The sequence below is a fragment of the Nerophis lumbriciformis genome, linkage group LG02, assembly GCF_033978685.3.
Source record: "Nerophis lumbriciformis linkage group LG02, RoL_Nlum_v2.1, whole genome shotgun sequence".
Classification (NCBI taxonomy): domain Eukaryota; kingdom Metazoa; phylum Chordata; class Actinopteri; order Syngnathiformes; family Syngnathidae; genus Nerophis; species Nerophis lumbriciformis.
The window spans coordinates 63,947,085-63,963,247 of record NC_084549.2 but is presented as its reverse complement, the minus strand read 5'-3'; the positions used below and the strand labels follow the sequence as shown (position 1 = coordinate 63,963,247).

At 36.9% G+C, this 16,163-nt stretch overlaps 1 protein-coding gene across 3 annotated transcripts in view; it reads left to right on the top strand.

Moving 5' to 3' along the window:
* Positions 1-281: 281 nt before the first annotated feature.
* abch1 (ATP-binding cassette, sub-family H, member 1) overlaps positions 282-16,163 on the top strand; it is a 68,560-nt gene continuing 52,678 nt past the window's right edge. Inside the window, exons 1-2 of one of the 3 annotated variants that reach the window (XM_061966396.1) lie at positions 282-424; positions 9,965-10,110. In XM_061966396.1, the coding sequence (XP_061822380.1) occupies positions 362-424; positions 9,965-10,110 (209 nt within the window). In that variant the 5' untranslated portion in view covers positions 282-361. Of the gene's footprint in view, positions 425-534; positions 767-9,964; positions 10,111-16,163 lie in introns of those variants that run through there. The other 2 variants (XM_061966405.2, XM_061966415.1) reach the window with 2 other exon arrangements.

Below are 16,163 nucleotides of genomic sequence, written 5' to 3'. Positions count from 1 at the left end.
ATCTTACTGGAGTGTCCTTTATAACGTGTCTTTGTTTTTTGTTTTTGTATCTCATCATGACGTCACAAAGTACCAAACAATCTGCTGTCGTCTGATCAAACATTGACGATTACTTGTGCGACTGGAGTTGCATTTTAAAAATAGAAACATATATATATATATATATATATATATATATATATATATATATATATATATATATATATATATATATATATATAAAAATATCATGTCTATGCGCGCCCCCGCAACGTGAACGCCCCCCGCCCCCTCCCGTTCTGTTACAGCTGGTGTCGGCGAGGATAGCCGCGCGTGCACGCGCTCCATCCTCCTCGTCGTCCTCATCATCCTCTCCGCCGCCATGGTCGTGCAGGTTGCCAGCTCGGATGATGCGGAAGTCGAAGTCACCGAGATGGACGAGCGGGTAAGGCGCCATTTTTTTTTTCTTCCTTAAAAAAATGATGGGAGAGGAGACTGCACTAGCACGCGGAAGCGAAAGCGCGTGCGCGCGTTTCAGTCGGCGCGCGCGCCCGCGGTTCTTCCTCTTTCGAAGCCGTGATGGCGGCGCGCCGATGAGAAAATGGCTCGCACTTATTTCCAGGATGTGGGCCACCTGTTGGACACGGCGCGTTACTCCGCCTCATTTCGGGGCCGAACCTGTTCTGCTGCTTTGCGCGGACGCTTTTAAGCGGAGCCGCGCGGGTAAAAATGCTGCAGTGTGACTGACTAGCCTTCATCTTCCGCGTCTTCCATCTTCTCACCACGGGTGAGTTTTGCTCTCTTTCATGTCTCCTATCTCCACTCCGTCGAGTCCAAAACGTCATTTTTTCTTTCAGCAGACGAATGTTGAGGCGTCAAAGGGTCAGAATGTCCCCCCAGATTATGCAATAGTGCTAATCATTAAAAAGGGGAGAGATGGAGGATTAAAGGAGAGTTGGAAAGAAAGAAAGGATGAGATTGTTCGGTCGTTTTTTTGTTTTTTTGTGTCGAGTCAGCAAGTTCCCAGCAGGCACAAGACATTGAAACAACTTTTTGAATTCAGTCCTGACGTCGAACAAATCAAGCTTAACGTTAAAACAACGTGCTTTTTGGCGACGTTGATTTGAGCATTGAATTTTGGTCATTTCCCCAACCAATATTCCACAACACAAATACAAACCCCGTTTCCATATGAGTTGGGAAATTGTGTTAGATGTAAATATAAACGGAATACAATGATTTGCAAATAATTTTCAACCCATACTCAATTGAATGCACTACAAAGACAAGATATTTGATGTTCAAACTCATAAACTTAATTTTTTTTTTTGCAAATAATAATTAACTTAGAATTTCATGGCTGCAACACGTGCCAAAGTAGTTGGGAAAGGGCATGTTCACCACTGTGTTACATCACCTTTTCTTTCAACAATACTCAATAAACGATTGGGAACTGAGGAAATTAATTGTTGAAGCGTTGAAAGTGGAATTCTTTCCCATTCTTGTTTTATGTAGAGCTTAAGTCGTTCAACAGTCCGGGGTCTCCGCTGTCGTATTTTAGGCTTCATAATGCGCCACACATTTTCGATGGGCGACAAGTCTGGACTGCAGACGGGCCAGGAAAGTACCCGCACTCTTTTTCTACGAAGCCACGCTGTGGTAACACGTGCTGAATGTAGCTTGGCATTGTCTTGCTGAAATAAGCAAGACGGCACTTAGATGGCAGCATATGTTGTTCCAAAACCTGTTTGTACCTTTCAGCATTAATGGTGCCTTCACAGATGTGTAAGTTACCCATGCCTTGGGCACTAATGCGCCCCCATACCATCACAGATGCTGGCTTTTGAACTTTGCATCGATAACAGTCTGGTTGGTTCGCTTCCCCTTTGGTCCGGATGACACGATGTCGAATATTTCCACAAACAATTTGAAATGTGGACTCGTCAGACCACAGAACACTTTTCCACTTTGCATCAGTACATCTTAGATGATCTCGGGCCCAGAGAAGCCGGCGGCGTTTCTGGATGTTGTTGGTAAATGGCTTTCGCTTTGCATAGTAGAGCTTTAACTTGCACTTACAGATGTAGCGACCAACTGTATTTAGTGACAGTGGTTTTCTGAAGTGTTCCTGAGCCCATGTGGTGATATCCTTTAGAGATTGATGTCGGTTTTTGATTCAGTGCCGTTTGAGGGATCGAAGATCACGGTTATTCAATGTTGGTTTCCGGCCATGCCGCTTACGTGGAGTGATTTCTCCAGATTCTCTGAACCTTTTGATGATATTATGGACCGTAGATGTTGAAATCCCTACATTTCTTGCAATTGCACTTTGAGAAACGTTGTTCTTAAACTGTTTGACTATTTGCTCACGCAGTTGTGGACAAAGGGGTGTACCTCGCCCCATCCTTTCTTGTGAAAGACTGAGCATTTTTTGGGAAGCTGTTTTTATACCCAATCATGGCACCCACCTGTTCCCAATTAGCCTGCACAACTGTGGGATGTTCCAAATAAGTGTTTGATGAGCATTCCTCAACTTTATCAGTATTTATTCCCACCTTTCCCAACTTCTTTGTCACGTGTTGCTGGCATCAAATTCTAAAGTTAATGATTATTTGCACAAAAAAAAAAGTTTATCAGTTTGAACATCAAATATGTTGTCTTTGTAGCATATTTAACTGAATATGGGTTGAAAATGATTTGCAAATCATTGTATTCCGTTTATATTTACATCTAACACAATTTCCCAACTCATATGGAAACGGGGTTTGTACAACGTTGAAACAACATGCTTTTTGATGACGTTTATTAAATGTCAGGTTCTGACGTGGATTTGACCATTGAAATTTGGTCATTTCCCCAAACAATATTCTACAACACAAATACAACGTTGAAACAACATGATTTTTGACAATCTTTATTTAATCAATGTTGGGTTCTGACGTTGACTTGACCATTGAAATTTGGTCATTTCCCTAACCAATATTCTACAACACAAATACAACGTTGAAACAACATGATTTTTGACGACGTTTAATCAATGTTGGGTTCTGATGTTGATTTGACCATTGAAATGTGGTCGTTTCCCAATCAATATTCCACAACACAAATACAATGTTGAAACAACATGCTTTTTAACAACGTTTATTAAATGTCAGGTTGTGACGTTGATTTGTCCATTGAAATTTGGTAATTTCCCCAACCAATATTCTACAACACAAATACAACGTTGAAACAACATACTTTTTGACGATGTTTAATAATCAATGTCGGGTTCTGACGTTGATTTGACCATTGAAATTTGGTCATTACCCAACCAATATTCTACAACACAAATACAACATTGAAACAACATGCTTTTTGACGACGTTTAATCAATGTCGGGTTCTGACGTTGATTTAACCATTGAATTTTGGTCATTTCCCAAACAATATTCCACAACACGAATACAACGTTGAAACAACATGCTTTTTGACGACGTTCAATCAATGTCGGATTCTGACATGGATTTGACCATTGAAATTTGGTCATTTCCCAACCAATATTCTACAACGCAAATACAACATTGAAACAACTTGCTTTTTGAAGATGTTTGATAATCAATGTTGTGATCTGACATTGATTTGACCATTGAAATTTGGTCATTTCCCAACCAATATTCTACAACACAAAAACAACATCGAAACAACATGCTTTTTGACGACGTTCAATCAATGTCGGATTCTGACATTGATTTGACCATTGAAATTTGGTCATTTCCCAACCAATATTCTACAACACAAAAACAACATCGAAACAACATGCTTTTTGACGACGTTCAATCAATGTCGGATTCTGACATTGATTTGACCATTGAAATTTGGTCATTTCCCAACCAATATTCTACAACGCAAATACAACATTGAAACAACATGCTTTTTGAAGATGTTTGATAATCAATGTTGTGATCTGACATTGATTTGACCATTGAAATTTGGTCATTTCCCAACCAATATTCTACAACACAAAAACAACATCGAAACAACATGCTTTTTGACAACGTTTAATCAATGTCAGGTTGTGACGTTGATTTGACCATTGCAATTTGGTAATTTCCCCAACCGATATTCTGCAACACAAATACAACGTTGAAACAACATGGTTTTTGACAACGTTTAATCAATGTTGTGTTCTGACGTTGATTTGTCCGTTGAATTTTGGTAATTTCCCAACCAATATTCCACAACACAAATACAATGTTGAAACAACATGATTTTTGACAACGTTTATTTAATCAATGTTGTGTTCTGACGTTGATTTGACCATTGAAATTTGGTCATTTCCCAACTCAATATTCCACAACACCAAGACAACATTGAAACAACATGCTTTTTGACAACATTTATTCAATGTAAGGTTGATTACACCTTTGAATTTTGGTAATTTCCAACGTTGCACATCAATTTGTCTCAATTTACAAATACAACTATTTTGCAACGTTGTTTAGAAGTCAGTTTTGAAGGACATGTGTGTTTAATCCACATTGTATCAATGTCTTGTGCCTGCTGGGTTGTTGCCAGGCCTGACAAACCGCAAGATGAAGCTTTGGGAATGTTGCTGCGTAAGTAGTTATTGTTGTTGTTGTTCTTCATCGGGGTTAAAGCGTGATGATTTCTTGGACAAAACTAGAGTCATAATAATCTGGATTACTTGGAACGAATGACACTTTCGTGCTGGGTTGTCCAAACTCGATCCACCAAAACAATAATATAATACACACGTGCATCGCAACGACTGAGAATATTTACAAAACGTCCTTGATTTTAGGTGTTCAATTCAGACTAAGGGCAATTAGGGCTGGGTGAAAACTGTATCATATAAGTGTTTTGTTTTGGTCGAGATCGATAATTATTCATGTTTTTTGTATTAGGGCTGTGAATATGGAAGTATTATTGTCGCAAAATAATTTGCGAATGTGTATCGCAATCTGCGCGCATATAATCCAATTTTTGTGCGCGTGTACTAATTTTTGTGTCTCTATACCAATCAAAGTGTGTGTATTCAAATCCACGTACGTGTGTTTTGGATCCGCGTACGTTTGTTTTAGATCTTTACATGTAAACATTTGTATTTCAAATGTAATCTTCCTCAGCTATCAAGGCAGAAAGGAAATGTCAACACGAGCCTGGGAAATAAACAAACAATGTAAACAAACAATGTAAACAAAAAATCACATTGAAGAGTTAATAATAACATCTTAAAATGAAGGTGCAAAAATAAGGAATATGTAAGAAATGATTAATAAAGTGTAAGAAAATAGTGCAAAGTGTGAAAATGTAAAGAGAAACCTGAGAAAAACTGTCAGGTTCAAAAACTGATGACATCTTTTAAACAAGACAAGAAGCAAAGAATCAAACAGAGACAGAATTCAATTTGGCTCAGTGAGGAGAAACGTGTACATCTGTACCCTTGCACAGTGTCATTACACTCTGGCGAAAGATTGTACGCCTCCTCTTTTATTTGGACTTTCCCTGATTACATGGCAACAGCTGTTTCTAAGGGACGGGGGTCGTAAACAGCCATCGCCTTTGATTACAACAGTTCAAAGAAAAGGTCGGTCGAGTCAGGTCCTGCTTCCTCTTCGCTTTGTAGTTTTCGGGTCAGACAATATCTTTCTGTTGATTACAATACATGAAAGAAACAGAACACCTTCATGTTGCTTCCCATCCTACACAGTGGAGTTTTACAAGCCTTTTGCTCGGTCGGATCAAAGACAGCTTTTGTCTGCTCGCCGGTAACTCATTGAAACACAAAGTTTTGTGATAACTTAGATACAATTATTCTGACAAACTATTTTCTGTCCACAAATATCAGATGTATTGTTCGTAGTGACTCCAAAATGTACTTTCTAAAAGTTAAAAAGTTCCGTCAGCTTTGAGTTTTTCACTCGCACTACAAAAAAACTGCATCATCCTGGTAAAAAAAAACTAACTAAAAAGGAGCAAGATCTTGATGTGGAATTCTGTCGTGAGACAGGTTAGTTTTACCCTACTGATGATAGTAATCTTTTTTTTTTTTACGGCTGTGCTCTTAAGGGTGAGCACGGCTAAGGTGGTGGGAGAGGAGCGCCTTGCATCATTTACAGACCACATTGGTCTGACTACAGTCCCTTTTGAAAAAAATCCCAAAACATTTTATCGAACGCATTTTTCATGATATCGATTATGTGTCTATCGTGATATACTGTATATTGATATCGTTTTACCACCCATCCCTAGAGTTGTGCTTTGACAAGGACTTGACGATATACGACATGTATCACGATGCAATATGGCGATATCTCTTCTCTTTCCTTTGTTAATAATTTCCCCTCCAGAGTACAGGGTGGGAGGGAAACGGTCTCTCCATTCTTCTTTACGTCTTGCATGTATAGTACAATTGACAATAAAGAATATTTGCAAGTTCGGTTAAAGCAGAGGTGTCCAAGTCGTTTTCACTGAGGGCCACATCGCAGTTTGGCTCCAGAGGGCCGTGTCTAACAGTGAATATTATTATTATACAATTTTTAACGCATTTTATTAGTAGATTTGTAAAAAAAAATTGTAAAAAATATATGGTAAATTGCAATAATTTGACCTCAAAATGTAGTGTATATTACTGTAAATGGAAAAACAGTACTGCTGTTTTTATGGTCAAAAAAAAAAAAGGCAACTTAGTTGCCGGAATTTTACTGTAAAATTTACATTTGTTTTTTTACTGTAAATTAAAAGAACTGCAATTTTACAGTAAAATATTGACACTTGAGCTGCCTTTTTTTTTTTTTACAGCAAATCAACAACTGTAGATTTTTCGGTGTATTACTGTAAATGCCAAAACAGCACCACAGTTTATTACAGTAAAAAAAGTACTGTTGTTTTTGATTTATTTAGAGAAAAACGCTGTAAAAACCAGAGTAAATTTCACAATTTTACTATGAAATCTATTTCTACTTTTACATTGCACAATTTGATGGATAACTCGCTTTTAAATCATTATTATTAGTATTTATTTCTATTTAAAGGGGAACATTATCACAATTTCAGAATGGTTAAAACCATTAAAAATCAGTTCCCAGTGGCTTATTATATTTTTCGAAGTTTTTTTCAAACTTTTACCCATCACGCAATATCCCTAAAAAAAGCTTCAAAGTGCCTGATTTTAACCACCCGTCCATTTTCCTGTGACGTCACATAGTGAAGCCAACACAAACAAACATGGCGGAAAGAACAGCAAGCTATAGCGACATTAGCTCGGATTCAGACTCGGATTTCAGCGGCTTAAGCGATTCAACGATTACGCATGTATTGAAACGGATGGTTGTAGTGTGGAGGCAGGTAGCGAATACTAAATTGAAGAAGAAACTGAAGCTATTGAGCCATATCGGTTTGAACCGTATGCAAGCGAAACCGACGAAAAGGACACGCCAGCCAGCGACACGGGAGAAAGCGAGGACGAATTTGGCGATCGCTTTCTAACCAACGATTGTTTGGCATTAAAGGAAACTAACAAATATGAACTAGGTTTACAGCATATGAAATACATTTGGCAACAACATGCACTTTGAGAGTGCAGACAGCCCAATTTTCATCAATTAATATATTCTGTAGACATACCCTCATCCGCGCTCTTTTCCTGAAAGCTGATCTGTCCAGTTTTGGAGTTGATGTCAGCAGGCCAGGGAAGCTAGGGTCGATAGGGGGTTTAGCTCGCTCGTCTGCGGGAACAAACTGCCGCCATTGCTTGCCGTGCTAGCGAGGTCCTTTGTCCCTGAATTGCTCACACACTCCGGCAGATTCAATGGGGGTCTGGCGGCAGATTTCTTTGACTTTATCGTTGGAAATGCATCTGCTTTGAGTGTCGCAGGATATCCACACATTCTTGCCATCTCTGTCGTAGCATAGCTTTCGTCGGTAAAGTGTGCGGAACAAACGTCCAATTTCTTGCCACTTTCGCATCTTTGGGCCACTGGTGCAACTTGAATCCGTCCCTGTTCGTGTTGTTACACCCTCCGACAACACACCGACGAGGCATGATGTCTCCAAGGTACGGAAAACAGTCGAAAAAACGGAAAATAACAGAGCTGATTTGACTCGGTGTTTGAGAAAATGGCGGATTGCTTCCCGATGTGACGCCACGTTGTGACGTCATCACTCCGAGAGCGAATAATAGAAAGGCGTTTAATTCGCCAAAATTCACCCATTTAGAGTTCGGAAATCGGTTAAAAAATATATGGTCTTTTTTCTGCAACATCAAGGTATATATTGACGCTTACATAGGTCTGGTGATAATGTTCCCCTTTAAAGAAATGGTTGGAACGTTTGATAATATACATTATATTGCCAAAAGTTTTTGGTCACCTATCCAAATGATGAGAATCAGGTGTCCTAATCACTTAGCCCGGCCACAGGTGTATAAAATCAAGCACTTAAACATGGAGACTGTTTCTACAAACATTTGTGAAAGAATGGGCCGCTCTCAGGAGCTCAGTGATTTCCAGCGTGGAACTGTCATAGGATGCCACCTGTGCAACTAATCCAGTAATTAAATAGTCAACTGTCGGCTTTATTAGAAGAAAATGGAAGAGATTGGGAACAACAGCAACACAAAGTGGTAGGCCACGTAAACTGACAAGGAGTCAGTGGATGCTGAAGCGCATATTGCAAAGACTTTCTGCACAGTCAGTTGCTACAGAGCTCCAAACTTCATGTGACCTTCCAATTAGCCCATGTACAGTACGCAGAGAGCTTCATGGAATGGGTTTTCATGGCCGAGCAGCTGCATCTAAGCCATACATCCCCAAGTCCAATGCAAAACGTCGGATGCAGTGGTGTAAAGCACGTCACCACTGGACTCTAGAGCAGTGGAGACACCTTCTCTGGAGTGATGAATCACACTTTTCCATCTGGCAATCTGATGGACGAGTCTGGGTTTGGAGGTTGCCAGGACAACGCTACATTTCGGACTGCATTGTGCAGAGTGTGAAATTTGGTGGAGGAGGAATTATGGTGTGGGGTTGTTTTTCAGGAGTTGGGCTTGGCCCCTTAGTTCCAGTGAAAAAAACTTTGAATTCTCCAGGATACCAAAACATTTTGGACAATTCAATGCTCCCAAACTTGTGGAAATAGTTTGGAGCGGGCCCCTTCCTCTGACTTTGCACTGGTGCTTTGTGCACCAGTGCACAAAGCAAGGTCCATAAAAGACATGGATGACAGAGGTCTGGTGTGGATGAACTTGACTGGCCTGCGCACAGTCCTGACCTGAACCCGATAGAACACCTTTGGGATGAATTAGAACGGAGACTGAGAGCCAGGCCTTCTCCACCAACATCAGTGTGTGACCTCACCAATGCGCTTTTGGAAGAATGGTGGACAATTCCGATAAACACACTCCGCAACCTTGTGGACAGCCTTTCCAGAGTGGTTGAAGCTGTAATAGATGCAAAAAGTGGACCCACATCATATTGAACCCGATGTGAGTCAAGGCAGGTGGCCAAATAATTTTGGCAATATAGTGTATTTTTTCCTAATTAGACAATATTGAAGTTAACATCATTTGCGATTACATGGAGTACATTTTTTTTTCTTCCAAAATAGAAAGAAAGAATACATTCAGTAAGAAAAGGTACAGTACTTTATTGATACATTTTATTTCCAGGCTTTCGAGGGCCAAATAAAATGAAGTTTCGGGCCTTGAGTTTGACACCTGTGGGTTAAAGTATTGCAGATTGATTCGGAAATAAGTCTGGGAGAGTAAGAGGGAATCATTGTGGAAATTGTTCAACTTAATGTATTAGTACACAGATGGTGTACTGCGCCTTTAAGAAAAGTTTTTTTCTTTGGTGAGCTTCTATTAAGGAACTTTTTTGCACAGTTGGAGTACTACTGGAGATGAAAAATGCACATTGACAAGCCGCTAATTACCAGGAGTGCCTCATGTTGTTGTGTTCCTAAGATTTGTCGATGCTTTGCAGATGCAAGGCAGCATGAAGGGCGATTTGGAGATCCTCCCGCCCCTCTTACCGGTAGCGCCGGCTATATTCTGCCGGGACGTGTGTCGTTCATTTGGCAAACTGAAGGTCCTCAACAACCTCAACCTGACCGTACCTCAAGGACACATGTAAGACCCCTCGACACTTAATACCAGCTTGTTGGGATTTTATGACATTTCTTTGAACATATTATTTAAAAAAGGCGTCACCGAATTCTTAGAAGTAAAAAAAATACAACATAATGAAACTACTATAATACATTTGTCATTATACAAACAAATCAACATGTTATTTGGATAAAGACGTATTGAATTTTTGGAAGTAAACATATTACAATGTAGTTTAAATATTATATTACAAAGTAGTTTAAATATTATATTACATTTGTCATTTTACCAAAAAAGTTCAATATGTTATTGAATATTGGCATACTTTTTTTTATATTACAGCTAATGTAAGATGTTGAAATATAGTTGTATAATTTTACAAAAAAAAGTCAATAATGTCATTGAAATTTTAGAAGTAAGAATATTACAACACGGTTAAAATATTATCACGATATTTTTACAAGGTTAAGAATGTTTGTTGGATAAAAGCATGTTCATATTTTTGAAGTACAAATATTAAAACAGAGATAAAATATTACCGGAATACAGGTGTAATTTTACAAAAAAGGTCAAATATGTTATTTTTAGAAGTAAAACATTACAACATAGTTTAGATATTATCATAATAAAGTTATAATTTTGCCAAAAAAGGTTAAAATGTGTGTAGAATGAAAGCCTGATTGTATTTTAGAAGTAAAAATATTGCAAAATAGTTAAAATATTACCAGAATACAGGTGTAATTTTTTACAAAAAAGGTCAAATAGTTAATTTTTAGAAGTAATAATAATGTAATTGTCATTGAAATTTTTGAAGTAGGAATATTGCAACATGGTTAAAATATTGTCACGGTAAAGTTGTAATTTTACCAAAAAAGGTTAAGAATGTTTGTCGAATTAAAAGCCTGTTCATATTTTAGAAGTACAATTATTAAAACATAGATAAAATATGACCAGAATACAGGTGTAATTTTACAAAAAAGGTCAAATATGTTATTTTAAGAAGTAAAACATTACAACATAGTTTAAATATTATCATAATAAAATTATAGTTTTGGCAAAAAAAGTTCTAATGTGTGTAGAATGAAAGCCTGATTTTATTTTAGAAGTAAAAATATTGCAAAATAATTAAAATATTACCAGAGTACAGGTGTAATTTTACAAAAAAGGTCAAATAGGTAATTTTTAGAAGTAATAATAATGTAATTGTCATTGACATTTTTGAAGTAGGAATATTACAACATGGTTAAAATATTGTCACGGTAAAGTTGTAATTTTACCAAAAATGGTTAAGAATGTTTGTCGAATAAAAGCCTGTTCATATTTTAGAAGTAAAAATATTAAAACATATATAAAATATTACCAGAATACAGGTGTAATTTTACAAAAAAGGTCAAATATGTTATTTTAAGAAGTAAAACACTATAACATAGTTAAAATATTATTATAGTAAAGTTGTGTTTTTCCCCAAATTTTTTTTAGAAGTAAAACATTACAACATAGTTACAGTATTATCATAATAAAGTTATAATTTTGCCAAAAAAGGTTCAAATGTGTGTAGAATGAAAGCCTGATTGTATTTTAGAAGTAAAAATATTGCAAAATAGTTAAAATATTACCAGAGTACAGTTGTAATTTTACAAAAAAGGTCAAATAAGTAATTTTTAGAAGTAATACTAATGTAATTGTCATTGAAATTTTTTGAAGTAGGAATATTACAACATGGTTAAAATATTGTCACGGTAAAGTTGTAATTTTACCAAAAAAGGTTAGGAATGTTTGTTGAATAGAAGCCTGTTCATATTTTAGAAGTACAAATATTAAAACAAAGATAAAATATGACCAGAATACAGGTGTAATTTTACAAAAAAGGTCAAATATGTTATTTTAAGAAGTAAAACATTATAACATAGTTAAAATATTATTATAGTAAAGTTGTGTTTTTCCCCAAATTTTTTTTAGAAGTAAAACATTACAACATAGTTACAGTATTATCATAATAAAGTTATAATTTTGCCAAAAAAGGTTCAAATGTGTGTAGAATGAAAGCCTGATTGTATTTTAGAAGTAAAAATATTGCAAAATAGTTAAAATATTACCAGAGCACAGGTGTAATTTTCACGGTGGCAGAGGGGTTAGTGCATCTGCCTCACAATACGAAGGTCCTGAGTAGTCTTGGGTTCAATCCCGGGCTCGGGATCTTTCTGTGTGGAGTTTGCATGTCCTCCCCGTGACTGCGTGGGTTCCCTCCGGGTACTTCGGCTTCCTCCCACTTCCAAAGACATGCACCTGGGGATAAGTTGATTGGCAACACTAAATTGGCCCTAGTGTGTGGATGTGAGTGTGAATGTTGTCTGTCTATCTGTGTTGGCCCTGCGATGAGGTGGCGACTTGTCCAGGGTGTACCCCGCCTTCCGCCCGATTGTAGCTGAGATAGGCTCCAGCGCCCCCCGCGACCCCAAAGGGAATAAGCGGTAGAAAATGGATGGATGGATGGAGGTGTAATTTTACAAAAAAGGTCAAATAGGTAATTTTTAGAAGTAATATTAATGTAATTGTCATTGACATTTTTTGATGTAGGAATATTACAACATGGTTAAAATATTATCACGACAAAGTTGTAATTTTACCAAAAAAGGTTAAGAATGTTTGTCGGATAAAAGCCTGTTCATATTTTAGAAGTACAAATATTAAAACATAGATGAAATACTACCAGAATACAGGTGTAATTTTACAAAAAAAGGAAAGATATGTTATTTTTAGAAGTAAAACATTACCACATAGTTAAAATATTATTATAATTAAATTGTGTTTATTCCCAAAAAAAGGTTAAGAATTTAGAATTAAAATCTGACTGTATTTTAAAAGAAAAATATTACAACACAGTTAAGATATTAGCAGGATGCAAGTGTAATTTGACAAAAAAGAGGTCAATGTGTTATTGAAAATTGCCATAATTTTATATTACAGGGAATGTGAGGTGTTGCAATTTAGTTGTATAATTTTACAAAAAAGTCAATAATGTATTAAAATAAAGGCATCATTGAAATTTTAGAAGTAAAATATTATCATAGAAAAGTTGTAAATTTACCAAAAAAGTGTTAAGAATGTTTGTAGAATGAAAGCCTGATTGTATGTCAGAAGTAAAAATATTATAAATTTGCCAAACATTTTTGAGAATGTGTGTATATTAGAATTAAAACTACTACAACACAGTTAAGATATTACCAGAATACAGGTGTAATTTTACAAAAAAGGTCAAATATGTTATTTTTAGAAGTAAAAACATTACAACGTACTTAAAATATTATCATAATAAAATTATAATTCTGCCAAAAAAGGTTAAAATGTGTGTAGGATTAAAGTCTGATTATATTTTAGACGTAAATATATTGCAAAATTGTAAAAATATTACCAGAATACAGGTGTAATTTTACAAAAAAGGTCAAATAGGTCATTTTTAGTAGTAAAAACATCACAACATACGTAATTAAAACAATCAAAATAAAGTCGTAATTTTGCCAAAAAATACTTTTTAAAATGTTCGTAGAATGAAAGCCTAATTGTATTTTAGAAGTGAAAATATTTCAACTGTTAAAATATCACTAGAATACAGGTGTAATTTTACAACAAGGTCAAATATGTATTTTTTGGAATACAAACATTACAACATAGTTGTAATTTTGCCAAAAAAAAGCTTACAAATGTTTGTAGAGTTAAAGCCTGATGGTATTGTAAAAATATCAAACGTAATTTTTGTAGAAGTAAAAATACGACAACATGGTTAAAATATTACCAGAATACAGGTGCAATTTAACAAAAAAGGTCAAGTATATTATTTTTAGAAGTGAAACATTTATAGTTTTAAATAAATATTACAATTTAGTTAAAAAATAACCAGAATTAATTTGTAATAATTGTACAATCAGGTCAATGTTATACTTTACAAGCAAAAATATTGCAACATAGTTAAAATATTATTAGAATACATTTGTAATTTTACAAAGGGGGTCAATATGTAATGGTTATAATGGCATAATTGTTTCTTTTAGAAGTAAAAAAAGTAGTTAACAAATTCCATTTTCTACCGCATGTTCCCTAGTTAACATATTATTAGAAAAAAAAACAGAAAAAAGGTCAAATTGCAAGAATGTTTAAAAATATATTATTGAATTTTTATACAAATATTCACCATGATTACAAAACTTTTTAGTTGCCATTTGTGCATTTTTAGTTGCTATTTGTGCATTTACTGCCCCGCTGCGCCGGCCTCATTAGCATGTTCCTTGATTAGCACCTGGCCAACCCGTCTTCTCAGCATATAAACCCATTGTCATGTTATCTGACTGATAAGGTCTCCCCCTTGTTTCGCTCGCAAAAAATCTAAACGGGGAACTTTCAAAACACACCCGCAACACGAATGTGTTGTTCACACAATTGTTTTTTTGTCCTGTAGTGCAGTTTAGCATAATTAGTGGCAATTGACGTGAGCGCCTGCATCACTGGGTCAACACCTAGCAACATTCCTTAAGTGACAGGTATAATTGGCTGAGGTGGAGCAGACTCCTTTCAGTGCAAATACTTTCTGCCGCCATAAAGAGTTGGTTGAACGTAGAAGAAGTCAATGGGTTTTGCACATTTTTAACAGGATGAAAGTGAAAGTATGGCTGGAATGCACTTCTTTTGACCACCCGAGCAGCTTAAAATGAGAGCCAGTTGAAGACGCACTCGGGCAGTGATGTCCAAAGTGCGGCCCAAGGCACATTCCAGCAGTACGACAAAAGACTTTAGAGATTGCAAAGAAAGATTTAACCGCCACACAAAAAAGAAAAAGGTCATGAAAAAAGTTAACATAGCATCAAATGTTGCTGCAGAGCTTAAAGGGGAACATTATCACAATTTCAGAAGGGTTAAAACCATTAAAAATCAGTTCCCAGTGGCTTATTTTATTTTTCGAAGTTTTTTTCAAAATTTTACCCATCACGCAATATCCCTAAAAAAAGCTTCAAAGTGCCTGATTTTAACCATCGTTATATACACCCGTCCATTTTCCTGTGACGTCACATAGTGATGCCAACTCAAACAAACATGGCGCATAGAACAGCAAGCTAAAGCGACATTAGCTCGGATTCAGACTCGGATTTCAGCGGCTTAAGCGATTCAACAGATTACGCATGTATTGAAACGGATGGTTGTAGTGTGGAGGCAGGTAGCGAAAACGAAATTGAAGAAGAAACTGAAGCTATTGAGCCATATCGGTTTGAACCGTATGCAAGCGAAACCGACAAACGACACGACAGCCAGCGACACGGGAGAAAGCGAGGACGAATTCGGCGATCGCCTTCTAACCAACGATTGGTATGTGTTTGTTTGGCATTAAAGGAAACTAACAACTATGAACTAGGTTTACAGCATATGAAATACATTTGGCAACAACATGCACTTTGAGAGTGCAGACAGCCCAATTTTCATCAATTAATATATTCTGTAGACATACCCTCATCCGCGCTTTTTTCCTGAAAGCTGATCTGTCCAGTTTTGGAGTTGATGTCAGCAGGCCAGGGAAGCTAGGGTCGATATTCTTCTCTTGATCATCTTCGGTGGCATAAGGGACGGTGTGAGCCAAGACATACAGGGGGTTTAGCTCGCTCGTCTGCGGGAACAAACTGCCGCCATTGCTTGCCGTGCTACCGAGGTCCTTTGTCCCTGAATTGCTCACACACTCCGGCAGATTCAATGGGGGTCTGGCGGCAGATTTCTTTGACTTTATCGTTGGAAATGCATCTGCTTTGAGTGTCGCAGGATATCCACACATTCTTGCCATCTCTGTCGTAGCATAGCTTTCGTCGGTAAAGTGTGCGGAACAAACGTCCAATTTCTTGCCACTTTCGCATCTTTGGGCCACTGGTGCAACTTGAATCCGTCCCTATTCGTGTTGTTACACCCTCCGACAACACACCGACGAGGCATGATGTCTCCAAGGTACGGAAAACAGTCAAAAAAACGGAAAATAACAGAGCTGATTTGACTCGGTGTTTGAGAAAATAGCGGATTGCTTCCCGATGTGACGCCACGTT